The sequence below is a fragment of the Pangasianodon hypophthalmus genome, chromosome 19 (genome assembly GCF_027358585.1).
Source record: "Pangasianodon hypophthalmus isolate fPanHyp1 chromosome 19, fPanHyp1.pri, whole genome shotgun sequence".
Taxonomy (NCBI): Eukaryota; Metazoa; Chordata; class Actinopteri; order Siluriformes; family Pangasiidae; genus Pangasianodon; species Pangasianodon hypophthalmus.
The window spans coordinates 3,729,256-3,755,982 of record NC_069728.1 but is presented as its reverse complement, the minus strand read 5'-3'; the positions used below and the strand labels follow the sequence as shown (position 1 = coordinate 3,755,982).

Sequence of the window (26,727 nt, the reverse complement as noted above, 5' to 3'; positions counted from 1 at the left end):
GCAGCGTCACTGGCGGAGTGGGCGGGGCTTGTGCTGCACGGACTTGGTTAGCTAGTTACCTGCCGCAAGCACTGATGTTTACTATCAATCCTTTCAGTTTTAATGTGATGAGGCACTTTCAAAGCTCAGAATGAATTGATGTAAATTTCTGAGACTGTTTGTACTTTAGGCTGGGTGCTTATGATAGTTTTCAGTGAGGAATAAATCGTGCTGCATGTCAGTGCTCTATCATAAGGACTGCAGTTGGCCTCTTGGTCCAAGCTGCATGAGATCTGCTGCTCCTGCACTTCCGGTCATGTTTATTTCATAACGATGGCGTCAAGGAGTACAACTGGGAACTAAATGACTGTCAGAAATATCGCCTCCATCTGTAATATGGTAAGTGCACAAGCTTTAAATCCATTGCTAGTGTGCTAGCTAGCCCAGCTCTTTGCTCTCTGTGTGTGTGTGTGTGTGTGTGTGTGTGGGGATGCTGATGTCCATGGTGGGTTTGCCTGCTCTCTGACAGACAAGTGCACAGCCTCCATGCATAACTAGGTGCCCTCATTATACACTATACCACAGTGTATAATAATAATAAAAAATGTAAAAAGAAAAACTTGTCCTATATATGTATATATATATATATATATATATACACTTAACCTTTATTTAACCAAGAAATGCCCTGAGAATGAGATGAAATCTCTTTTTCTTTCGAGGGAGACCTGGCCAGGAAGGCATGCCGTTACAGAGTTAAAAGTCAAACACACAAATACAAACATAAAAAATACAGACAAAAAATAAATAAATAATACAAAACACATAATACAAAAATCCAGCTTATGAATAACAATGACACTCTTCAGTTACACCACTTTTTTTTTTTATCAGAGCTTTAAACTCTCTCATTATAACAAAGTGATTAAGCTGTAATGGGTTCTGAAGATTATTCCATGACCAGGGAGCAAAATAAGCAAAAGCCTTTCTTCTGATTTCTGAACACATCCTGGGTATATGTGCTATAGATCCACCATCTAGAAGATCGAGAATCATAACTGCTGCTGGTAGGAAACACACGATTACACAAATAAGAAGGGAGTTTTCCCCGTATAGCTTTGGAAATAAAAGTATACCAATGTTGCTGTCTCCTTGAACTTAACATATGAGTGTTTTTCCTGCTCTAACACACCAGATCCAGCTCCTCTTCCTGGTCTGAAGTGGGTGTGTTAGCGCAGGGAAAACACTCCAACGTGCAGGACAGCAGGTTCTCCAGGACCAGGGCTGGGATCCTGTGCACTCTACTACATGTATGACGATGATGAGTCCGGATCCAGGATTTTTCTCAGACCCTCCGGCAGATGATCAGTGATTCCGGCTATGTGCTTTGATTGTTCGTACTGTAGCTCCTGGACCAGTTCCTGTGTGTTGAAACAGAAACCCTTCAACTTGACCTGCAATGCAAATGTGAAAACTGTATCTAAGCACAGCATCTTTTTACACAAACGTTGCAAAGGTGCATCTCTGTCCGGATCATCCACGCTTCTCCTTTCAGTCAGCGTGAAATCAGGCTTGGGTCAGGGTTCAGATCTTAATACTAAGGTGTGTAAGCTAAACTGGATGATATATCTTTGACTCCTAGGCGCAGTTTTCATTTTGTTAAACCGTTGACCTGTGAAGCTCATTTGTTGTTGCCAGCATTCCTAAAGTTTCTCTGAAGAAGGAGAAGATGATGACTCTCATCTGACCCTTCTGGAGATCTGTCCTACAAGAGAGCTTAGTTTAATCCATAATCTAATACAGCTGCTTATAATAATTACATGATTTATTGTCCATAATTTGATTAGGAGGGTTCGATCAAACTATTAACTGCAGGAGGATAGATCATTGGATGGAAATTTGGATATAGCGAATAGGATAATAAGGATGTTTTATTATCTGAGCTGATGTGTGCTAGGTTTTTGCTTTTTACAAGCTGAACTGTTCCTTGGTGCTGGTTATGTGACCACCATGTAGCACGTGTCTGGTTTCAGGTACAGTATAAGAACGTTATATTTCACACGGCTCTTTCCTCAGCCGTAAGTACAAGTGCATCTATGTGTGAACGTGTGTATCCTCCTTGTCTGTGTACACAAGCGTGTGTGTAGTTTAGCTCAAGCAAGACATTCTGGCTCTCTTTCGACAGAGACTGAAAGGGCAGGAATGTCTGTTTAAATGATGCAGCTGAAAGTCCAGTCATTCCCCTTCTACAATGATGCCACTTTATTTCCACCGTCTTTGAGATTCTGCAATATCATTAGCCTTTGTGTGAGTATAATGTGCCTAGTTTCAACAAAGAAAATGTACGTTCTTTAATTTCTCTGTTACACAATGCAGCACTTATATACTGTTGAGGCGAAGGACATTTTAGGCCTCTAATGACTGAAATACAAACCTTGCTTGATTCAGGTTTCCTCAGGGGGAAGAGAAGTTGAAATGCTTTCTCAGATTATTATTGTCACATGATGCACAGTGCAGCTATTTAGCACCAGTCACCTGTCAGTCATGTCTTTTGCGCTTCCTGGACCATGACTGTGATGTCTGTTTTAGAACACACTGGTTGTACTGAGTCAGATGGCGGATGTCATTAGTGACTGGGGAGATTTATGTTTCATTCTCATAACTCCATATTGCAGAGAGTTTTTTTGTTTTGTTTTGTTTTGATGATAGCGGTAGTGAGTTATTGCTTTGTGACTTAAAGTTTGTGCCAATATAGATTGGTATTTAGTGAGATACATGATTTCCTCTATCTTTAGAGCTCCAGTCCCAGCTGAAAAGAAACAGCCCCATAGCATGATGCTGCCATCACCATGCTTCACCGTGGGCACATTGTCACATGCAGGGAGTGAGGAGTATTTGCCAGATATTCCTGCAGCTCCTTTAATGTTGTCGTAGAGCTCTTGACAGCCTCCTGATATGTTTTCTTCTTGTCATTTTGCCAATTGTGGTTCTCAGTAGTCACTGAGAACCCCCATTTTCTCCACTTGTAGATGCTAGCTTTTTAATTTCGTTGGTTGCTCTATCACATTAAAGGTGGAAGAAAGATCTGACCTGCTTTATCTCGGTTTCATTTTTTACTTCACAAAATCCTGCAGTTTTAACAGGGATGTGTAGACTTTTTTATATCTGCTGCAAGTGCTTGTTTTAGGGCTCGTGACTGTGCAAGTTGCGCTTGATTATTATTTGGGCACATGGCCATAAAGGCTATACCTGTGCTACGAACTCAGTTACTTATTTAATATCCCCAGAAGCATCGCTTCTCTGACGGGTCTTTTTAAACGTTGTCTGTGTTTTGTTTTGAGTTTGGTTTTGGTGGGAATCTATAGATAAGAGCACATTATACTAAAGAAAAAGAACAATACATCTTTTCCCAAGGGATATAATGAAATTTACCAACCTGTCAGTTCAGATGAGATATACACTATATTACCTGGTGTTTGTATTGGTCATTTTATGGTGTAATATAGAGTAATTATGCACACAGTCCATAAGAAATGACTGAAATGACAGATTTGGACTAAAATCCCAGAGATACTCTGGTAATAATTGTAATTTTCCACCTCTCCATGTAAAACTAATCCAATCTGAATAGGATTTTAGAAAGATATTTTTGAGAGTGACTTTTCATTATGTCTTTATAAGCTGAAAGAGAGTGTAGCTGTGAGGAAAATCACCAGTGAGGCAACTGTCAGATCATACATTACAACTAACCGTGACACTGCACCAACCCTAACGCTGATGATTTTCAAAAGGATGAAAAAGACTAGCCAAGGGACTGTGGCAGTTCAGTGGCTAACCTCAAATCCCTGAAGGACAGAGGACGATAGAGTGAACCTGTACATCATATACATAAAGAGAAAGTCTTATACAGCAGTATAGATTAAATAAGATGGAATAAATATTCCATTCTGTTTCATACAATGTCCCATATCACAGGTAAGTTATGATTATATGACATGATTAACTTTTTAACACATTGTTAATGAATCCCTTGATGAAACACAACCTAAATCTTTGATACCACTTAACATAAAGTGAAACCCTGCACCCTTTGCTGCTTATTCATTGTTCTCTGAGTCTTCAACACATCCTATTAGGTGATTCTATGCATTATTAATACTGTACATGGAACACTATGTCTTACCTCTGAGTATTATTGGGTTCCTTGCTGGACTAGTGGCTAGTACGCGGCACTCTGATCGCCGCAGTCCGGGTTCGATTCCTGGTCAGGGAGCCAACCCCAGCCACTGGAGGGTTGCATGAGCCAGTGCACGCTCAGTGTCGGTCCCAAGCCCGGAAAATGGAGGGCGTCCGACGTAAATCTTGTAAATATGCGTATGAGTGATCCACTGTGGCGACCCTGAATGGAAGTAGCCGAAAGACGGGGGGGAAATTACTGAGTAATATTAGGCATGCTTTCACCGAGTTACTGGAATTGTTCTGCTGGATGATTACCTGGTTCCCACTGCACTGCAGAGACGCTTATTATATGAAACAATAAACATGTGGCAAGCTGTGTGACAGATATGGCGTTAAAAATAGTCAACATCAAGGAAGCTGAAATTATTGTTTTTTTTCTTTGTTGTGCAAATATAGCTACAATGCACATTATTTTTTTCGTTAAATAGATAGTTATAGCATCAAGGTGACTGAAACTAATTGACCAGATATGAAATCTGCTTGTCCTTGGTGCCAGGGTTAGTGATTTATTGAGTTATTGGCTCAGGGGATAAAAAAAAAATCTATAATATGATGTTCCTGAGCTGCTGAGAGTCGCCTTGACAATCCTGTGATGGTAATTCACAGTCAGCGCTGTGTCAGGGGTGTTGGGTTGGAAATTTGTACACATATATCATACGCCAGCTCCGATACGTTAAATGTTGTTCTGTCTCTGCTTCTACCATGAAAAAAGTAGGACTACACAACGACAGGCGTCCAGTCAGGGAAGTGAGAGAGCAGGAGAGTACAGTATAATCAATAAGAAAAAAACTGATTCAGGCATGATGGAGTTTTAGCTTTCTTTCTTGCTGAACGGATAAGACATTTATTTATTCCCTACTTTGACGTGAACCTAGTGAATGCTAGTAATCTGATTTATCCTGACTATGGGATTTGTATGGTTAGGCAGCTGCAATGTTGGGGCAATTAGTTCAAATTCTGTTTTAATTGCCATCAGTATGTGTACTCCTTCATCTGATCTGTGTCTTTAAGCAACCAGACATGATTCTACACACTGTATTATAGTTACCTAAGGTTAGGTGATTCATAAGTTCTGTAGAATACAGTGGATATAAAAAAAAGTCTATACACCCCTGTTAAAATTACAGGTTTTTGTGAAAATGAAACTGTTGTAAATCATGTCAGATCTTTTTCCACCTTTAATGTGATACCAACAAAATTCAAGTGAAAAGCAAATAGTTTTAGGGGGAATAAAGAAAGAAAGACACTAAAACTTGGCCTTTATAAAACAATAACACCCTTTAACTCGTTAAATCTCTGATCTTGGTTTTATTTTTACAATAAAAAACTGCCATTTTAACAGGGGTGTGTAGACTTTTTTTTTTAGCTACTGTATGTGCTGTTTGTGATACCGCAGAACAAGCTCATTTACACAGTGGAAGATGCAGAAGCATTAATGCACAGGCACTGCTCCTGAATCAAGCACAGTAGGAGTGCTACGCTAATAGACAAGATCTTGTTGGAAGTAAAAGGTTTTGACAGTTATGTCAATTTGCACAGTAAAGCTTTTGTTTTCATGACTCATGACAGTAATCTGGCAACAGATCATTTATATTCTCATAGTCACGAATATTTGGACTGGATCCCAAGCCATAGTAAAAAGTAACTTAATACAGCTTTGATGGCATTTCTATTTAGGCAGCCTACTCAGTGTGCTCGTATGCTGTCTGGAACGCAGCTTTGAATTCTCCTTGAATGTGTATTAGTCAGCACTCGCAGCCAAGAGTTTAATCCACACAAAATGTTCTTTCGTGAGTATCTTGTGAGAGCATTGTTCCACCAGAGTTTCACACTCGAAGCAAATGTTTTGCTCTCTGCTACATGTGGTATGAGCATTAATATACATACACTCTAGTGTTTTTGGCTCACCACTTGTGAGTGTATATATACAGAAAATGTCCTAGAAACATTTTGCCACACCGTCTCTGATGTAAATAATTTTTTAGTGCTAAAAACAGGTTGGTAAGATGGCAGGTAAGAGAGGTAGTCGTCCTGTGAAGGTTGCATTTCACCAGTCAGTGAGGTCCAGTATGGAAAGCGTTAACCCCATAGTTCCTGCTTCACAGAAAAGTACAGACCCAGGATCTAAAATGGACCCTGGTTCCTCTGGTGGAAAAACACAAGATTCCAAATATTCTTTACTGATTTAGAGACAGACCTGCTAATACTGCTAGCATGTTACGTGTCTCATGATTGGCTTTGAAACACCACTGAATACCTGCAAACCCTGTCCATCTTTAAGTAACCACTTTATGCTAGTCAGAGGGGTAGTGAATCCCAGGAACACTGGGATTGATGCAGGAATACGCCATGGACGAGACGGCAGTTGATCTCCGGGCACTATGTACATATATTCATGCACTGATTCACATCTAGGGACAATTTTAGCATAGTCGATCCACCTACCAGAACCCTGGTGCTCCATCAGCGGACAGTGGATAGATTTTAACCAACCGGACTTCTTGCGAAAAGTGTTTTACTGATTGCACATTTGCACTATTTTTCCATATAGTGCACAATGATAGAAGGGATTTATTTATAATTGTACTATCCGTGGCACGCAGATGAGGTTGGGTTCCCTTTTGAGTCTGGTTCCTCTCAAGGTTTCTTCCTCATATTGTCTCAGGGAGTTTTTCCTTGCCACAAAACTACTTGTTGGTGACTGTGAAGACCATAGCATATGATTTAATAGTCATCAAACCATCCAGTTGGCCCTTGTGTCCTGGGAATGAGGAGCTTGTCATCCTGGAAGAGAGGACTCCCATCAGGATAGATGGTAAAGGTGATTCGCCATGATAAATTTGTATCACTCTGCACTGTATCCAATCCTTCACTCTAAGGGGAAAACTGGAGCCAAACCAACAAAGTGTCATAGAGCATAACAGACCCACTGTTTTTCCTTGAATTTGTCATCCCTCTTCAGTTGTGAACTTATGACAAGAACAGTTGGTTTTGGTGATGATTAATGTTTACAGGCTTGCAGTGTGTTCTGTAAGGACTTTAAAGTAGAAAGTGACAGTAAAATGCGATAGCATATCATGTCGGAAAGAATTTTTGTGGGGGAACTTTTCTAGATATTTAATAATTTGACAAACACAATAAGTCATCAAAGGAAAAACCACAAGATCTTACTCTCAGCTTTGTCCAAGATTGCACCTCACCTTGTGAAGCATGTCCTCCTGATCACGTCTCACCAAGAGACGTGAAGTCCAGCTAGAACGCAAGGTCGACACAAACGAATTCCAAATGGAGTCCAGATAGAAGTCCATGTAGAAGTCTGGAGGCACAACCAAAGATCCCAGAAGGTAACACCCTGCTATTCCAGTGGAGTTCTGGTTCTCCTCCAGAGGACAAGTCTGCAGACTGTAACCTTCTTTTCTGTTTCCTGGATCAGATGATAGACCCTGTAGCTTGTTCTCTGTAGAAAATGGTTCCTTGTGTCCTGTGTAGCAGTCAGGCCTACAAAACGTTCACTCAGACTTGTGTATGTCACCTTCAGGACTGGACGAGTGCTACCCCACTGGCTTGGGCAGTTAATAAGGCTTGAGCATGTCGCTGTCCAAAGGACCTTTTTTCAGAACCAGGGAAGCCCACATCAAGAAAAAGACACAGGCCAGTTCTCAAAAGGAACACATTAAAACTCAGCGGTTTGAAAGAGCTCTGGTAACAACTGCACCACTGGAAGAGAATCTGTCATGAGGAGAATTTTGAGACCAAAATGGCCGTGCTCTCTGGGTTGGAGTGACGATATTACTCTCTCATGTATGCAGAAGAGGGCGGATAGCGTTTTCCTCACAGTGTTCAGCTACACTGTGATGCAGGTTGAGCAGCAGCTTGGAAAGGTGCCTCAAAGGAATCACATGTTATTTGGTACCTGTCACTAAATTTAAAGCTAAAATTTAAAAACAACTATTGATTAAATTCCTAAACATATTAACAATTAGGAATTTAACATTTCCTAAATATTCCAAACAAGGATATGAAATTTGTTCTACTTTTTTCTATTGCACTTTTTCTCTTAAGAGTTTTTTTTTTTTTGGTGTTTTTATGATAAAGGAATAAGTTTTTCTATTGGCAGGAGCATGCAAGCTATGAACTACGGATAGCTTTCTGCTCTTGGAGCACACTGTACCCATTAAAACTCTGATGAGAGTTGCCAACTACAAATACTTTTGTTGTAAAGTCACAAGTGTCTGAGCCAGTATCCTCATAAGGCTTAACCACTATCAACTGGCAGTCGTTAGATACGTGACCTGAGATCAGGATGTTTGTATAGCATGCTTATGTATAATATAGAGGCGGTAAAAATATGACCAGAGCTTTGTAAGCTTGGCAAAATCCAAAAACTTGGATATATTTATTGATTGCTGAGGTTAATGGAGTGATTTCTTAGGCTTTGTGTAAAAGAGGCTGTTTTTTGCTCTTGTTTCTTTAAGACAACATTAAGCCCAAATGGTTCAGGCTGAGAACAAAACGTGCTCGCTGTCACACTGGCGTATGCACAGACACGTGTTTTTAGTGGCTTGGCTTTATTTGTCCTCATCTAGTCATCTAATCTCTGTTCAGTGCAAGCTTCGATTGATTTTTTTGCAAGACTGTGTGTGTTGTTACTATAATAAAATTATGGCTAAATGTTTTATTTGTGATTGAAATGCTGATTATTTGGTGATTCATCTCTTTCTCTCTGCTCCTTTTCCCTCTTCAGGGCACCAATGCCTCTGCTCTGGAGAAAGACATTGGTCCAGAGCAGTTCCCCATTAATGAACACTACTTTGGATTGGTCAATGTGAGTATCATTGAGTCCTAAATCTTTCTGATTAAGTCACGTATTTGTACATGAGCCAAAGTAATTAAAGGAGTTTTGTGGACCATGACCTTGTTTGGTCCAATAAGGCAAAACATTGCATGCGAAAGCACTGCATGGAAAAAAGATCTTACATTCATTCCAAGCCCATGTACCACAAAAAAAACCCTCTCAACAAAACATCCAAAATCATACCGTGCACTACAAAATGACATTCATAGTGTTTAAGGAGGTGTTTTATGAATGACTAAAAGAAACGAGGATGGTAACATGTTGTTCTTGGTCAGGTTGACACTGGAGCTTTTCACTGGATGAAGCTCAATCAAAGCCTCATTGCAGCATCAATTAAGCAATTACATATTTAGCAAACACTACAGGGTGCTTTGCCCCACTCCAGTGAGAAGTAGGTCAGCATTACAAGAACAGGAGCAGATTTTACAAACATGTAAAAGTAGCATTTTAATAAGTGTTTTTGAAGGATCTTCAATGGAACTGAGAATTTGCCTTCTGCCTAATTTTAATGTTTGAATACCCATCAGAGTTAATGAACAGATACTCGGTTAATCGCTAAGAAGTGTCACTTTTCCACTGCTTCCATTGCTTTTGTCATTAGAAGCACAAGAAGTTTGTCTTGGACAGACGTAACATAGAGAAGTAATGAACAGAAGTAAGCACACAGTAACTCAATATTTTAGCTTGTAGCCCTGTCGCAGCAGCGTGTGCTCCAGTGTTGGTTAAAATTTACATTTTATGTAAGTGGGAGTAAAAATTTGTAATGAGTAATACTGCATTCGACTTACCTCAGATGTGAGAAGTTGGAGCTTGGAATGACCATTTCAACCTCCGTGCATTCAAGGCACAAAGTGAGGGGAAAAAACATGGACGCCTCCATGTTCGTTTTTTTGTCATCAACAAGCTAGCCAGCTTGTGAAGAGTGATGTATAACTGTGAAGAGTGATGTATATTTTTCCTCCTCAAAATAGATTTAACAAGCAAATGTGTCTGTATGTTGATTGATCTTAAGTAAATACTTGTATATACAGTATAACATATTTAAAGGTAAGAAGTGCGACTTTGTTTACTGCTGATGCTGTGAGCGGCCATGATGATATGACGTCACTTGCTGAATTCGGAGTCGAGGATACATCCTGAGTTCCAGAGTAGGAGTTAAGGGGGAGGTTTATTTGGTTTCTCTGGTTTTTCTCTTTGGTCGTAGGTTGAAAATTACGAGTTATGATCTCTAGTCGAATGTAGCATTAAACACAACAAGGCATGTTGTTACAGGAAAATAATCAACAACAATTCAAAGCTGAGTTGATTTTCTTTCCTAAAGCAGCACATCTCAAAGTGTCTTATTCCACAGCAATTCGCTACATACTTGATTACGTATTTTTTTATCCATTTATAGTTACATTTACTGTTGTGGAAAGTCCAGGAAACAAGTTAGTTTCTGTTATTACTTATGTTAGAGCAGCCATTCCATCACCTGCTCTTGAACCTACCAAGACAAAAAAAATGCAGCATGTTAACAAACAAAAAAAAAAAAAGTCACATAAACATTAACAAGCTCTTTACAGATAGCTTCACCATACATTATGAGACTTCGATTATGTAGAGCGTCCCTACACTACTCTCTGTGAATTAGTTGCTACAATAGAAATGATAAGGTATTAGAGCGAGTGCATTTATATAAACCGGTCATTTGCCTTACAGCTGACGCTACTGTCCAAAGCCTTGCAGTTATAGAAAATTAATCAACACCTTCTGACCAATCGGATTCAAGAATTCAACAGCACTATAGTATACAGTTAGATAACAAACATTCATTGGCAATGTTTACAGTAATCTGACAGTCAGTATTAGGGCTGGGCGATATGGACAAAATCTTATATCACGATATGGATGATTTCATATCTTGAAACGGTATATGATCACGATCTATGACGCTTTCTCTAAAATTGATGAAAAAATTATATATACAAAATAACTGCATGCATTCATGACTGCTTTTCAATAATTCTCTGAACTAAACACCAGTGAAAGGCACTTTTTCTATTCGCCTTTTATATAGAAGTGACATTGAAGAGAACTATAAGAAATGAGAACCAAAAAAAAGCCATAACACTGTCAGAATGGGAACAATATGAATTCAAAATCTAAAAAAGTAAATATTAAAACATTCTATTCTCTATTCAACTCCAAGTTTCAGGAGTCCAATGTCAGAAGTACCTCCCTTTTTTTGAGATACAAGTTCCTCATCTTTGAGTTGGGCTGATGCCTGTTCTGTGTCGGAGTGTTGTGGGGAGTTTTGCTCTGTGTCACACTCCTCCACGCTTGTTTTTTTTTTTTTTTACAGCGCACCACTAGTAGCTTTTAGCTCTAACCTTAGTGATGTAAATCAGCTGCTGAAAAGTGGCTTTTGTGACATTGGCAATGTAGACAATATAGGAAAATATCTATCAATAGACATTTTTTCTATCGTCCTACGATACATATTGCCAAGTTGGTACAGATATTTTCACGATAAATTTACAAAAAAAACACGGAGGCCTGCTTGTTCATCTATTGTTAGCAAAAGCTAAATGTGTTAAAATGGCAAGTAGTCAGTGTTATAGATTTAACAAGTGAATATATCTGTATGTTGTTTGATCTAAAGTAAATACTTGTATATACAGTATAATACACAGTTACACGACCACGTTATAACGGTTAAAAAGAGCTCTTCAGTAGCTTTAACACAACATCAGAAGCTGTGGAAATCAGGCAATTTAGCCGACTTTGGAGCTCTATTTCTGCTACTAAGCTCATTATGTTTTAGTTGATCATTTTCCCTAGTTCAGACACTTTGTTTATTTAATAAAATATTTTGGCATAATTCATAATTTTATTTATTTATTTTAAGATGTTTTGAACCTGTAGTACATTTGGTTTACAATATTAAATTTCTGTTTGTAGCAATTTTTGATTTATTTGGTTTTATGCAGACAAAAATGCAATGTGTTTTGTGTTGTTTATTGTACAGAAATAAAAAAGGAGTCTTTTCAGTCATAATTTTTCTTCATTCAAATTTTGTTCAAAATATTCTGACAATCAAATTGAAATCATGAAGCTAGTATCATAAATCAAATCGAATCATGACCGGAGTGTATTGTTACACCCATAATAATGACTAGTTTAAAACATCTCCATTTTTACTCTCCGTTTATTTTCTCTTTTTGTTTGTTTGTACAAATTTCTGAAACGCATTAAAAAAAGTCATTCGCAGCCCAAAACATGGCAAGTTTGGTTTACTTCCTGTATTTGGGTCGATTTTGATCCACACCCAAGTGCAATTTCTGTGTTCTCATCTGCACAAACAAACTGCACCGTTGAGGGATACGCACCAGGGTTCAATTCAAATAGACTAAACACTGCATAAGTGAAAGCACCCTTAGAAATTCAAACCGCTTCTATAACAGATTTGAAAGTTGATAACGTTGGGTTGATAAGTTCAGCAGTCATGGATTATGTCTAGTTTTACTCTAGAAAAAGGCATTTGCTGTAGCAAGACAGTTGGTTTATCTAAAGAAAACAATGGTGTACTAAAATTTAATGTGCATTTTATGAATATAATCACCATTTTTTCCGCTTGTGTTATTGCACATGCTTTTGTTTGCAAGAGAACAGGAGTAATCAGTAGAATTTCACCAGCTCTCAGAAGCCCCATCCATTCTCTGAAACCAAGCCAACTGTGACTACTGTTCCACATTGCATTGTTTGTAAATTAGGGCAGGTCATGATTTATTCTGGAATAGAAAGTCTTGTCTTATTTAATAATAACAGATGATGGGGATTTGATCCAAGTTTGTCTCTTACAAAATGTACTGGTTTAACCCCTCGTTTTGAAGCATTGAAGATTATGTCCTACTCTCTTCCTGCCTCTTTGTTCCCTTAGCTGTGATTGCATTACAGATGTAGTTCTTTTCACTGAAAGCACAAAGATGATCTAAAAATACAGTATGCATTTCCCTCTCCTGCTCGTTCACTCTCACTCACTCTCTCTCTCTCTCTCTCTCTCTCTCTCTCTCTCTCTCTCTCCTTTTGCAGTTTGGGAACACGTGTTACTGTAACTCAGTGCTGCAGGCGCTGTATTTCTGCAGGCCTTTTAGGGAGAGCGTGCTGGCCTACAAGGCACAACAGAAGAAGAAGGAGAACCTGCTGACCTGCCTGGCTGACCTTTTCCACAGCATTGCCACCCAGAAGAAGAAGGTGGGAGTCATCCCGCCTAAGAAGTTCATCTCTCGCCTGAGAAAAGAAAATGGTGAGGAAGCCAACGTATCTGTCACAGCCACTGAAATTTGAGATGCACTCTCATACCACCTCAAATGTCGATGATAATCTGTTGTTGGTGTTGGAAGATCCGTTTTGTTTGGTTGATAGTTGGCCTATCTGCTTTTGTTTTTAAAATGGTTAAAAGTGGTTACAAATTGAGTGCCAGTAAGCTGAACAACAATACTCAGCCAGTGGATATAAAAAGTCTGCACACACCTGTTTAAATTACAGGTTTTTGTAATGTAAAAAAAATAAAACCAAGATGAATCATATCAGATCTTTTTCCACCTTTAATATGGTATAGCAACCAACAGAATTCAAGTAAAAAAAAACATTAAGTGAATAGAACCATTAAGAAACATTAAGCAAGTAGAAACATTTTAGGGAGGAAAAGAACTTAATTTTAAAAAGTAACCTGGTTGCACACGCTTTTATATTGAGGCATGTGACTGTGCTCAGAATTAACCATCACATTCAAACTCATGTTCAATAGTAATTATCATAAACCTGTCATCACTGAAGTAACTGTCATTAACCCAGAATAAAGATCAGCTGTTTCTATAGAATATTCTTGACACTTTCTTGCTTTCATCTGACTGCTGACGCCACGGTCCATAAAGAGTTTACATAGCATGTACGGGATCTCATTGTTGAAAGGTATCAATTAGAAGAGGGGTAGAAAAAATTTATAAGCTGTTAGATGTACCGTCATCAACAAATAGAGAAAATGGAGCTTCACAGTGATATTCCTAAGAACAGGACGTCCCTCCAAAACAGACGGAATGACAAGAAGAAAAATTATCAGCGAGGCTGCCAAGAGACCTACAGCAGCACTAAAGGAGCTGCAGGAATATCTGCCAAGTACTGCTTACTCCCTGCATGTGACAACAATCTCTCATATTCTTCACATGTCTGGGCTATGGGGTAGGGTGGCTAGACAGAAACCCTAACCCATGAAAGAAAAAAAAAAAAAAAAAACACATCCAACCCCAAACCATGTGGAAAAATGTGTCTTATGAGACCAAGGTAGAAATTTTTTGGGCATAATTCTAAAAGATATACAGTACTGTGCAAAAGTCTTAAACGCAATTTTGTTATAGATGTTTATTTTATGACTTCTGTCATAGAAAACATTTTAGATTTCCAAACAATACTTTTCTAATAAGAAAAAATTAATGTTTCAAAAAATGTTTGCATGTCAGTATGAAAGTAGCATATTACATAACAGACTATTCCTCAGACAAAAACATAATGAAGGCTGCTGGGTTTTGCTGCCATAAATAGAAGCAGTAGAGTCTCCCGAAGAGCTGTGGAAGATTTCAAGACGCTCAGTAAAAGCAAATTTCCTTATAAACCTGCACAAATGTTTGTAACACCAAATATTGATTTTGTTTAGTTTATTTCTGATTACAGTGCTATATAGTATTTTGTAGTGTAGCAATGTTTAATTTCATAAGGTCTTTGCATGTGCCTAAGGCTTTTGCACAGTACTGTATTTCATACAAAAACAAGACAGCTCATCACCTAAAGATCAGCATACCCATGGTGAAGCATGGTGGTGGCAGCATCATGCTATTGGGCTGTTTCTCTTCAGCTGGGACTGGAGCTCTAGTCAAGATAGAGGGAATCGTGGATAGCTCCAAATACCAATCTGTTTTGGCACAAAATCTGCAGGCGTCTGTTAGACAGCTGAAGAAAAATTTCACCTTCCAACACAATAAAAACCCAAAGCACAAATCCAAGTCAACAAAGGAACGGCTTCAGAAGATCAACTTTTAGGAAAGACCCAGTCTGAGCCCAGATCTAAATCCTATCCAAGACCTGCAGAGTGATTGAAAGAGGACTGCACACAGGAGATCGCTTCACAATTTGATAGATCTGGAGCATTTTTGGGGAAAAAAATAGAATAAAATAGCACAAAAGATGTGCTAAGTTGGTAGACTCTTACTCAAAAACTCTGAGTGCTGTATTACAATTACAAAAGATGCTTTAAAAAAGTGTTAGTTAAGAAGTGTGTATATTTATACTTATATAACCAATTAGTGTAAGTTCTTCTTTTTCCAAACATTTCTCTTTGTTTTTCGCTTGAATTTTGTTGGCTGCTATTTCACATTAAAGGTGGAAAAAAATCTGACATGATTTATCTTAGTTTATTTTTTTTACCTCACAAAAACCTGCAATTTTAAAAACGATGTGTAGACTTTTATATCCACTGTATATAATGATATTGGCCCTACCTGTAACATCAATAGTTGTTTCTTTTTTTTTTTTATAAAAGATGTTTGATATCTACAACATGTGGGATTAATTGAAGGGAAACTCTTTTATCAAGAAGGCGAATGTCCATGCGTACGCCAGCGTCAACAGAACTTGGGGTTCTCTCAGAGTTGGCCTGCTGTAATTACAACACAGCTCACTGACACACTTGAGACAGCGAGACAGTGAATAAACAGCTAAGGTGTTTATTCTGGTTCCCCACAGCATTTGTGTTTATACTGGTCCCCCATGTTGGCATTATGTGTGTCAGTTCCATATAGACATGTTGCGTTTACAAGCGTAATGCATTTACAAGCGTGGTGCATACAGAGACGCAGCATGACGGATATGAAATGTGCGTCTCGTGGAGTTGTGTGAGTTGAAACATTCAGTGAGACGCACCAATGAAAACACTTTCAATGTAAAGTGCACATTTGGAGCTAATAGTAGGGTTATCTTACAGAAGGTTACAATTAAACAAGGACCCGCTCTAGCAGACAGAATTGCATGTGGAAGCCAAGGCTGTAATTTCCCTATTGCCACATGATTCAATTATACACAGTGCAAACATAATCACAGGTTAACACTCGTACTCCAGGATCCATGATGCTAGTGTAAGCCCAGATCCTAGCACTAGTGAAAATCAAACCTGCTCCTTTTAACAAAAAAATTTTAACAATATGGACACATATTGTACTGAGTGATGTATATTAGTGATTAGTGATAATAGTGATGTGATTATACTAAGTAAAATGTATCTCTGTGCATTGTTTTGTGCAGAAAAATGATGTGTAAAGACGTAAGAAAAGAGCCAGAATGGTTTTAACAGTATGTAGATGTCCTAGTAATGAATTTGCACCTGACCTTTGCATACAAACAGTAAGCCTTTGTGTAATATGGTGTATCTGTGGAATGTGGAACAGGTGGGGGGTGTGTGTGTGTGTGTGTGTGTGTGTGTGTGTGTGTGTGTGAGCGGTATGAAAAGATACTTGTTCTGCTCCTTCTCTGGATCTCTCTCAGTAAATGAATAATACTGGCCTCTGTCAGAGAAGAATCAGTCAGATGACTATACACACACACACACACACACACACACACACACACACAGGGTGATTCCAATTTTAACACTGATGACTCTACAGTGCTGTAGTGGAAATATTGTAACATTATAACACAAGGTGTTTTGGTTACTAATTATGACCTTTTTGTCTTTCCTCCAAAAATATATAACAATACGGTAAAGAAAAATAATGCCAGTGTTAACAGTAAGTTTTTGAATCACCCTGTACTTGCAGAGCTTGCATGTACATACACATAATATAATACACACACATAATATAATAACGTATGTTATGTGGATAACCATTTTCAAGTCGTTAAAACGTGTGTCGCTGCACTGCTCTCTGTCTCCCCCTTCAGACCTGTTTGATAACTACATGCAGCAGGATGCTCATGAGTTCCTCAACTACCTGCTGAACACGGTGGCAGACATCCTGCAGGAGGAGAAGAAACAGGAGAAACAAAACGGCCGGCTGAAGAACAACGGAAGCACCGTCACTGCCGAATCTGAGACCGAGAACAAGACCGAGTCCACCTGGGTGCACGACATCTTCCAGGGTACGCTGACCAATGAGACGCGCTGCCTCAACTGCGAGACGGTGAGAGCTTCATCTTTATCGCTTGTGTTGTTTTTGGCATCTGAGTGCGTCTTGGAGAGTTGGAACTCAGACTGGCAATATATTTATTTTACCTTAGTCACTGAGAGAATGCCTAAAAATAAGCACTCGTTTTTTTTTTCTCCTTTGTCGTCATCTTTAGCCTTTCCTATCCTCACGTTCACGTTCTGAGATGCAGCGTAGAGACACGCAGTCATCTCCCTGTGTGTGAAATTAGCTTGACTGTATAAAACTGTTGAATTTCTGGAATTATAGTGGTTTTTTTTTTTTTTTTTCATTTGTTCATATAACATAAAAGAATATATACAATAACGTGTCAGACTTCCATCTTTGGTATTTTCGTTCAGAATTGACCCTTGAAAATGTATATACACCATTTTTTAAATATTTACTATCACCTGTTTTGTTGCGTTACAGCTTTTAAAGCATTTCTAGTGATTATCAGAAGATTTACATTCCTTTTTGGAATTTTAAACAAGTAAACTTCACTTACATGCCACTCATTTTTGAGTAAAATCAGCAGGATTTGTGTTTTGTTTGTAGACCAGAGAAATAAATAAAAAAATAAATAAAATCAACTCTTTCATTTCCAGACTTAACCAGTTCAGTCAGTCCTGTTAGTGTGTGTAATGTGTAGTCACAATGAAATGTGCCAGATGTATTCGCTGCATTTCTTGCACATGTTGCTGGATTTATGTCCCTTGGGGTGCAACGCTCAGGTCAGAATTATAACCAGGGTTGCCAGGTCTCAACAAAATTTCTACATCAAAAAAAAAAAAAAAAAACCTGAAACAAGCCCCAAAAAATTCCAGCTTTGGAAAAGCGAGAGATGTGAGAGATATAGAGAGAAAAGTTTTATTTTGCATTGTCTTATTGTCTGGCCCGTTCATTGTCTATGACTGGAACACCATGCATTTAGAATAATTTGAACACGCTGCTGAAAAGTCAGAGAAACCAGATATCATTAGGTTTACGTGTTCAGGTGCATAGTCTGGACAAAGTCATGAAGCTTTACGCCAGTCAGATGAGAGAAAAGCTTAGTTATGATAGAAGACATTAGAAAATCAGCTAAATTTGACTGGAACACTGCAGGAGATATAGTAGCATAACAACCAGTTTTTAAGAGGCGCTTCATTTGCACTTTGTGCTTTAGTTAAAAAAATTATGCTGCATTCGACTTACCTTGTCATTTTTGACCTACATGCATTCGAGCTACAAAATGAGAAAAAACTATAGACTTCTCCACTGTTAACAACAAGCTAGCCAGCTAACTGTGATGAGAAATGTATATTTTCCTCCTTAAAACAGTGAAATGTATAGCCAGTGTTATTGATTTAACAAGCGGACATGTCTGTATGTTGATTGATCTAAACCAAATAATTGTACATACAGTGTAACTCATTTAAAGATAAGAAGTGCTACTGTGTTTATTGTTGATGCTGTGAGCGGCCATGTTGATTTGACGTCACTTGCTGAACTCGGCATCGAGGAGATTGTGCTGAGTTTCCGAGCTTTTTGTTTTGGTTTGTTTTTTTTTTTGTAGTCGGAGGTTGAAAGTTACAACCTTTAGTTGAATGCTGTACAGGACTGATATTAATAAAGTGAGTTGATGCTAATAAATTTGACAATATAATAGAGAATTGGAGCTCTAGAATAGACTTACCTGCATGGAATACACACACACACACACACACACACGCAAACACCCCCGGGAATGATCTGTTTTTGCCAATTACAGGTAAGCAGTAAAGACGAGGACTTCCTGGATTTGTCTGTGGATGTCGAGCAAAACACTTCAATAACACATTGTCTCAGGTATTTACATATTCATCTCAAGCATGAGATAACCAAGAGCTGCACTGTCTCTGAGGATTCAATGAGGAGATATTTCTCTGTTGGAGTGGTTCTGATTTGACGTGCCTATGTGTACAGGGACTTCAGTAACACGGAGACGCTGTGCAGTGAGTATAAGTACTACTGTGAAACCTGCTGCAGCAAGCAAGAGGCCCAGAAACGGTCAGTGCGTTTATCCTGCGTTTTACCCTCACTGATTTCATTTGCATCTATGAATGGTTGATTCTGTGATCACATGCATGAACATGTGATGATGCCACTAATAGATAGACGAGAGTGTGAGTGTGTCTTTATAATATGTCATGTAAATAAGCAAAGGATAGTGGGATAGTGTTAGCTTTTGCTTTTGTGCAGTGTGCAGGAATTAGCAACAACAAAATTAGAAGAAAATGGGGTATTGCTTGATTATATCATGAAACATTTTTGTTTATCGTAAGTGTGTGTGTGTGTGTGTGTTGTGTCTCCAGCATGCGAGTGAAGAAGTTGCCCATGATCTTGGCCCTGCACCTGAAACGCTTTAAGTACATGGAGCAGTTGCAGCGCTACACAAAGCTGAGCTACCGCGTGGTCTTTCCGCTCGAGCTGCGTCTCTTCAACACGTCCGCCGACGCCGTCAACCTCGACCGCATGTATGACCTCGTGGCTGTGGTGGTACACTGTGGCAGGTGCGAGAGTGCAATAACACGCAATGGTTACACAAACTCATACCAAACATCAGGACGCCCTGAAACACCAATGTTTTACGTTGTTGTTGACGTTCTTACTTTATACCACAGCGTGGCTGAATTCTCAAATTTGATTGGTCAGAAGGATGTGCATTATCTTTGTATAACAGCACGGCTCGGACAGTAGTTCCAGCTATAACATGAACAAAAGGTTTATATTAATGCATTCATTCTAATACGTTATTGTTTCTATAGTAACAGCTCATACACAGGGACTTTACGGCGGACGCCCCATGTAATCTATACACAGATTAAAAAACGTTGTTTAACAAAGTAAAACATGTAATTATTGATGTGGTGATGTTTTTTTTTTGTTAGGAGACATTTATTTAAATTTATGGAAGGAGTCGAGAGAGAGAGAGAGAGAGAGAGAGAGATGTTCATGGAACGACTGTTTATCGTGGCTATAACATAATTGATAACAGTCTCTCTGGCGTTCCACAACATTTAACTAAAATGTAAAATGTGCAACTTGTCATTCATTAATAAATTAAACTTCGTATTCTTTGGGAAATTGCTGTGGTATAAGTGGAATAACACACTCCTGACCACGCCTTTATACAGAAATAATACATTTTGGGGTAGTACACTTAGCAATGTGCTGCATCATACGTATCCACACACGTCACCTTCTTGTGCGTTGTCTTGTGACAGTGGGCCAAACAGAGGACACTACATAACGATAGTGAAGAGTCATGGCTTCTGGCTGCTGTTTGATGATGACATCGTGGAGGTGTGTTTATGCACTTGTTTATTACATTTGGAGGAACTTTGCCTAATAGACTTGTTTGTAATTGACTCTTTCTTGCTTTCTCCCACACAGAAAATTGATGCACAGGCAATAGAGGAGTTCTATGGTTTGACTTCTGACATCTCTAAGAACTCTGAGTCAGGATACATCCTTTTTTATCAGTCCAGAGAGTGACAGGATCAGACGATGAATAAAGAGCAAAAAAGAGCAAAGGATGGAAATTAGGGGACAAAACAAACGGAAGAAATGTAGTTCAATCACTAACACCAAGCAGTCCACAGCCCACTCTCACACACTCACACTCTCACACTCAGGAGTAATTTCTGAAAGCTGTGCCAATAGCACCCTGACCTCATTTTTGCCAATACTACATTTCCCAGAATCCCCTCCTCTACATCATCACTGCACTCTGAGGGGGGGGACTGTGTGTTGGGGTGGGGGTGAGGGTGGGGGGATGCATCAGAACTGACCCTCAGTCAGTCACCTGCATATGGAAGGCACTTTACGAACAAAAAGCATCAAAATACATAGTGACAAACACTACAAAAACAGCAAAAGAACAACATATTGAATGACATCACTCTTGTCAAGACCTTGAAAGGAAGGAATCGAATCACTATAATATCAGCATCTAGCCGTCGGGAACTTTGGGAATCGTCCACTCCCAGATCTGAGTCCTCATTCAGAGAGAGGCCTTCAGTTTTTGCAACATTTTAGGGTTCTTCTCTTCTCTTCTCAGTGTGGTTTCCCTGGCACAGATGTGTGTATGAACAGGATATCTTAATTTATACGTTCATGTATTATATGTGTATGTTCAGTCCTCAATATCTGATTTCTCACAAAGAATTTTCCAGTGAATTATCTAAATGAAGCCAACAATGAATGAATGTTTGTTACCTCTTATCCTATTGGACAGTTAGGACTTTTGGCTTAAGTTATCTGGCTAACTAAGAAATCATGAGCTTTTTATTTTACCAAAGCAAAGAAACTCAGTTTGCTATAGTGGTTTAGATACCATCCGTGCAGTCGCTGCATCGTGGAGCATTATAGGAATAAGAGAAATTAACGGGGAGTGTTTCAGATACAGTGTCTGGTGAGTGCATTTGTCTGGACCAGGACAAAGGTAAAGGGTTTAAGTATGTTCAGCTATATTTAAGACAATTGTCTAGTCCAGTCTGATTATATTCTGGCATTAAGCCCTAATTGACACCTCCCTGAGAGAAAATGGGCCATTGCTGCTATACTCTCTATCTAAATTTGCATGATAGTCACCAGGCCATGGATATCTCAGGTCAACAAAGTCCTTCCTGCCTTACATCAGCAGTAGACTATGACAGGCAGAAAGACCTTCATCCGTTGAAAGTTACGTTTAAACACACAATGATCCTCCTATGGAGCCAGGATTCAAGGCTATAGCTCTGTTATTGCTTCATCTTTTCCGTACGTAACACAGCTGTTATCCAACCGCCATTGTGCTCCATGTTTCAGAGGAAACTAGTTCAATTCAGATTTGAATTACGCATAGAAGTCTGCTTACAGGTTAAAGATGTAGTAAATGTAGCGATATATATGCTGATGCTTATAGTATCTGAAGCACTGATCACCTTTTCCCTGCATTCATATTAACGTTTCCCTCTTATACAGAGGAAAGTCTGTTTAAAGCTCTGACTCTGAGCTACTATGACCCCAGATCTCTGCATAGGTCCAGTGGTTTCACTGTCTTAGGCCAGTTGAAGCAGTTGTACTAATTTCAATAAAATCCTGTAGGCATTTGTCCGGAGTGCAATGCAGATTCCACTCTGCCAGCTTGCACACTTCTCAAGTATTACACTGATATGAAATGATGGTCATTATGTTTTCTTAATGTAATAATAATAATAATAATAATAATAATATCTGTATTTGGTACTTTTTAAGGCTGATCTGAGATCAGTTCTGTTTCTCTGCAATGATTAACACTAAGGGAACGGTTTCAGAAGCTGATCCTAGTTCAGCATTAACAGACTGCATCAAGATCTTGTAATGAGTTCAGTTCAACGTACTCATGATGGCTGCTATGGACCCTCAAGTAGAAATGCACAATTTATCTAATTAGAGAATATGAAGGGCATTTTTTAAAGGAATTTTCTGATGTGTATTCATGAGGAGAGTCTATGGCTTTAGAGAGAAAACAATTGAAGGCCTAGTTGATGGAGAGAAATATTTTGCATGACAAGCTTATCTCTGACTGAATTTGACTGTGTATAATGACGTGAGCTCAACAAGGTAGAAGTATAGGGAAAAGATTAACATTCCTTTCCATGCTCATGTGCTTTTTCTTAAACCAAGGACAGTAATGTCAGACTTGTGGTATAATTAATAATTCCTGATTTGCACCTTGATTTGTCTGTGTGTGTTTTCATGTTTAATTTCTGACCTCATACAGTATTCTCACTCTACTAGTTAAAGATGTAATAAGTACCATTGAAATCTGATGGAATATTAATAAGATAAAGGATGTTGTATGAGAATTGAGGACTTACAGCAGTCTGGGAGCTCTGAATATCTGGAGCTTCATTTATTAAAAAACAAATTTCAAATCAAAAGTTCATGAATTTGATCTTGCATTAAAATCAACATACAAGTTAATTAAAAAAAAAAGTTCATATTGAAATAGGCTCATAAACATTTTCTGCTGATACACTGGTTGACTGCACACTCCCTGTACTGGCTGATGGCCAAAAGTTTGTGGACACCTGAACATTACACCTATATATGGTTCTTCCCCAAACCTTTACCACAAAGTTAGAAGCGCACGTTTGTGTAGGATGTCTTTGTATGCTGTAGCTTTACAATTTCCCTTCACTGGAACTACAGTAAGAGACTCAAACCTGTTCCAGCATGATGATGCCCCTGTGCACAAAGCGAGCTCCATGAAGACATGGTGTGTGAAGGTTGGAGTGGAAGAACTCGAGTGTCCTGCACAGAGCCCTGACCTCAACCCCAGAGAACACCTTTGGGATGAACTGGAACACCGACTGAACCCCAGACCTCCTCACCAACATCAGTGCCTGATCTCACTAATGCTCTTGTAGCTGAATGAACACAAATCCCCACAGAGATGCTCCAACATCTAGTGGAAAGCCTTCCCAGAAGAGTGGAGCTTATTATAACAGCAGAGGGGAACTAAAAATTTATTCTCCTGCAAAGGGAGAATAAATCTGGAATGTGATGTTCAACAAGCACATATGAGTGTGATGGTCAGGTGTCTACAAATTTTTGGTCATATAGTGTAAATGCTTTTCATCAGTCCATACCCTGCCATTGGCTGCCGAAGGTGATCCCCCTCAGAGCGTTCTGCATAGAGCTCATTCCTTCAAAATGGACCCCAGAAATAGTATAGAATACAAAATATACCAAACATTCAAGAGGGAACTTTTAATTTTGTGAAAAGATTTGTGAGAGGGATGAGTGACATCAGTCTAGTGATTAGTGGGTTAAAGCTCACGCAGCTCCACCCGTGTTATATAGACAATTGAAGGCCACTAGTCATTCATTCTCATTCATGTGTGTCTCGGAGAACAACATTAACCTAGAAAGCAAACAGATTTGTTCCCCTGGGGCTTCGGAAAAAGAAACCATGTCCTGCTACAGTATACTGTATAGAAATCTTGGAGAGGGTTTTAAGATGGAGTTCTCATTTATCTAAGCACAGTTTTTGAGGTAGTTTGTGGTTTGAAAACAATCAAGAGTGAATAGTATTTAGGAACAGTCATTCATGGATGTTTTTTTTAATCATTTGTAGCCATCTTAAATAATCTTAATTAGCTTATTCTCAGAATCAGGCTGTTTCTAAAAAAATTTTTTTATATATATCAATGAAGCCACTGCACTTCTGATGTTTCATCATGTGAGATGCAGCAATCCAATAATGTGAAGCATTTGACAAAAGTCTGAAAGCATTAGATAATATATGAACCGGTAGGTTACATATGTAACCGTGATTCCAAGACTGAATGGAGGACTGCCAGTGTAGTGCCAGAACTAGTAAAGTTTCCCTATTTGCTGGCTTCCTAGCTGAGGGTTTGTAACACTTTGTGATGCCTATTCCAGAAAATGCATTTCATGGACACCACTTACAATAAGTGCTGATACCTTTTTCTATGGGGACTAATGACTGCTCAAAGTGTCAGTATTGCTCCATCTTGAGGATGATGCAGAGCCTTATTTGTGCCGATACTGAGAGTTTGAGAATAAGAACCACTTGAGGGCTGATTCTGTTTCTACTGAGGATAAGAGTCACTGCAGTTCTGATGCTGCTCTATTGATGATGAGAATCACTCATCCCATTAGTACTGTACTCTTATCGTTGATGAGAATCACTCAAGGTAATGCTACATCCTTCTCTTGGAGGCGAGGATGGGGATATGCTTTTGATCAAGACTACTAAGCACTTCCGTTGCTCTGGATAAGGTCACTAGTAAATGTGAAATTCGCTCAAAGTCCCAAATGTCCCAAAATTGTGGGTGTTAAATTATCTAAACTAACTATGTGTGGTTAGATAATTAAACTATCTGTCTCCTGCTTTTCTTCCTTTTCTTCCTTTGCCTTGCCGTCACATCAGTTGCAGTAGTTATTTCATAGCCTACAAGGTTCCTGAGACACATTTGGCATTATGCTGCAATTAGGGCAAGGCTTTGGTCATGTCCATCGTCCAGCTCCATCAGTGCTTGGTGGGATAAACCACTCACCATTGTGCCTCGAAATACAGGAGATTAAGAAATTGGACAAGGTTGAAAGTTCAACAATTCACACGTTAGAATTTACAAGCTAAGCATGTTATGATCTTAATTTCTCACCGTTCACAGCACAAAGCTGCTGCATGACAACACAAACAATAGGCCACATGGTCTGCTCTTTGAGTCAGATCAGTAATATCAGTAATATTATTAGTAATAATTATATAATATATAATTAGTATAATATATAATTAGTAATAAAATCTTTTACTAGGGTTTAAGAGCGATCTTACCATCTTGAATCCACTTGTTCTGCTTCCTTGGCAAGACGGGAATGTGAAAGAGATTGAGTATGAGGTATCAGGGGCGTATTATAAGCTTCACACATGAGGTCACTGTCACAAGAAAATGATTTTGCTTTTAGTACATGGCTAAACACGAGTAAATAGGAAACGTGGTTCCAAAGGGAAAGTACCCTGGTGGTCCATGATGCAAGGAAGTAGAACCAACAATATGTTGTTTTTGGGAAGAAAAATAGTTTGTTTAAATAACATAGAGGCTTTTCTCTTTAACTCAAACCCTGAAGTTGCTCCAAAGGCCAACCTTTACCCCCTTATTCTCCCTGCCTTTGTTTGCCTATGCTTTGACTGCAGTGAAGTGAATTTCTATATTGTCAGTATTTTATGTAGGTGCCATTATGCATAAGATATGTACTGTATGTCCCTGTAATATTTTGTTACCCCTTTCTCACCAGTCAGATTTGAGAAAGAGATATGAGAGGTTGTTTTACTCCTTAACTACTGTGTACTCTAAATTATTTTTGAATGAATAACTTGTAATTAAAAGCACTACAGATGTGATCACAGAAGTTTAGATGGACTATGTAGAAATTGTTTGCCAGATGAAAATATCCTTGAAATTCGTGACCAGACTGCGTCAGTCTGCTATTGACACTCTCAGAGAAACAAATCACGAATCAATCCTCTGCTTCAACAAATCTAACCAAAAGAGAAAATTCTCATAAGTGTATAAGAAAGAGACTGTGTAATATATATACAGTTCTGCCTGACACGTTCGTGTAATGTGAAATAATGAAGCCTCATTTATCGTACATGTGAATATGTGCCATTTTCTCAGATACTGATCAAAGATAACTCTGATGTGTGCCGAATCCCAGGACACACACACACACACACACCTTTTAAACTGGAACATAGAAAAAAATACTGTTTTATTCATGCACAAAAAAGATATGCAGAATATCAGACAGGACAAAATATATATTTTTAATTTTAAGTGGGGCTGTAATTCCAAGGAGGAATTTAAAAGGAGTACTGAAGAGAAGACATGTCTTAAAAGAAATATAAATGATTAA

General features: G+C 38.7%; 1 protein-coding gene across 2 annotated transcripts; it reads left to right on the top strand.

The window, feature by feature from the left end:
- The first annotated feature begins 18 nt into the window (after nucleotides 1-18).
- usp46 (ubiquitin specific peptidase 46) lies at nucleotides 19-26,727 on the top strand. Of its 2 annotated transcripts, XM_026947004.3 has the most exons (9): nucleotides 19-378; nucleotides 8,963-9,043; nucleotides 13,148-13,361; nucleotides 17,048-17,286; nucleotides 19,043-19,119; nucleotides 19,237-19,320; nucleotides 19,626-19,823; nucleotides 20,538-20,616; nucleotides 20,707-26,727. In XM_026947004.3, the coding sequence occupies exons 1-9, from the start codon at nucleotides 343-345 to the stop codon at nucleotides 20,806-20,808; spliced, it is 1,110 nt and encodes a 369-aa protein (XP_026802805.1). In that variant the 5' UTR covers nucleotides 19-342; the 3' UTR covers nucleotides 20,809-26,727. The 2 variants fall into 2 exon arrangements, with proteins under 2 accessions (XP_026802805.1, XP_026802806.1); XM_026947005.3 differs by lacking the exon at nucleotides 8,963-9,043.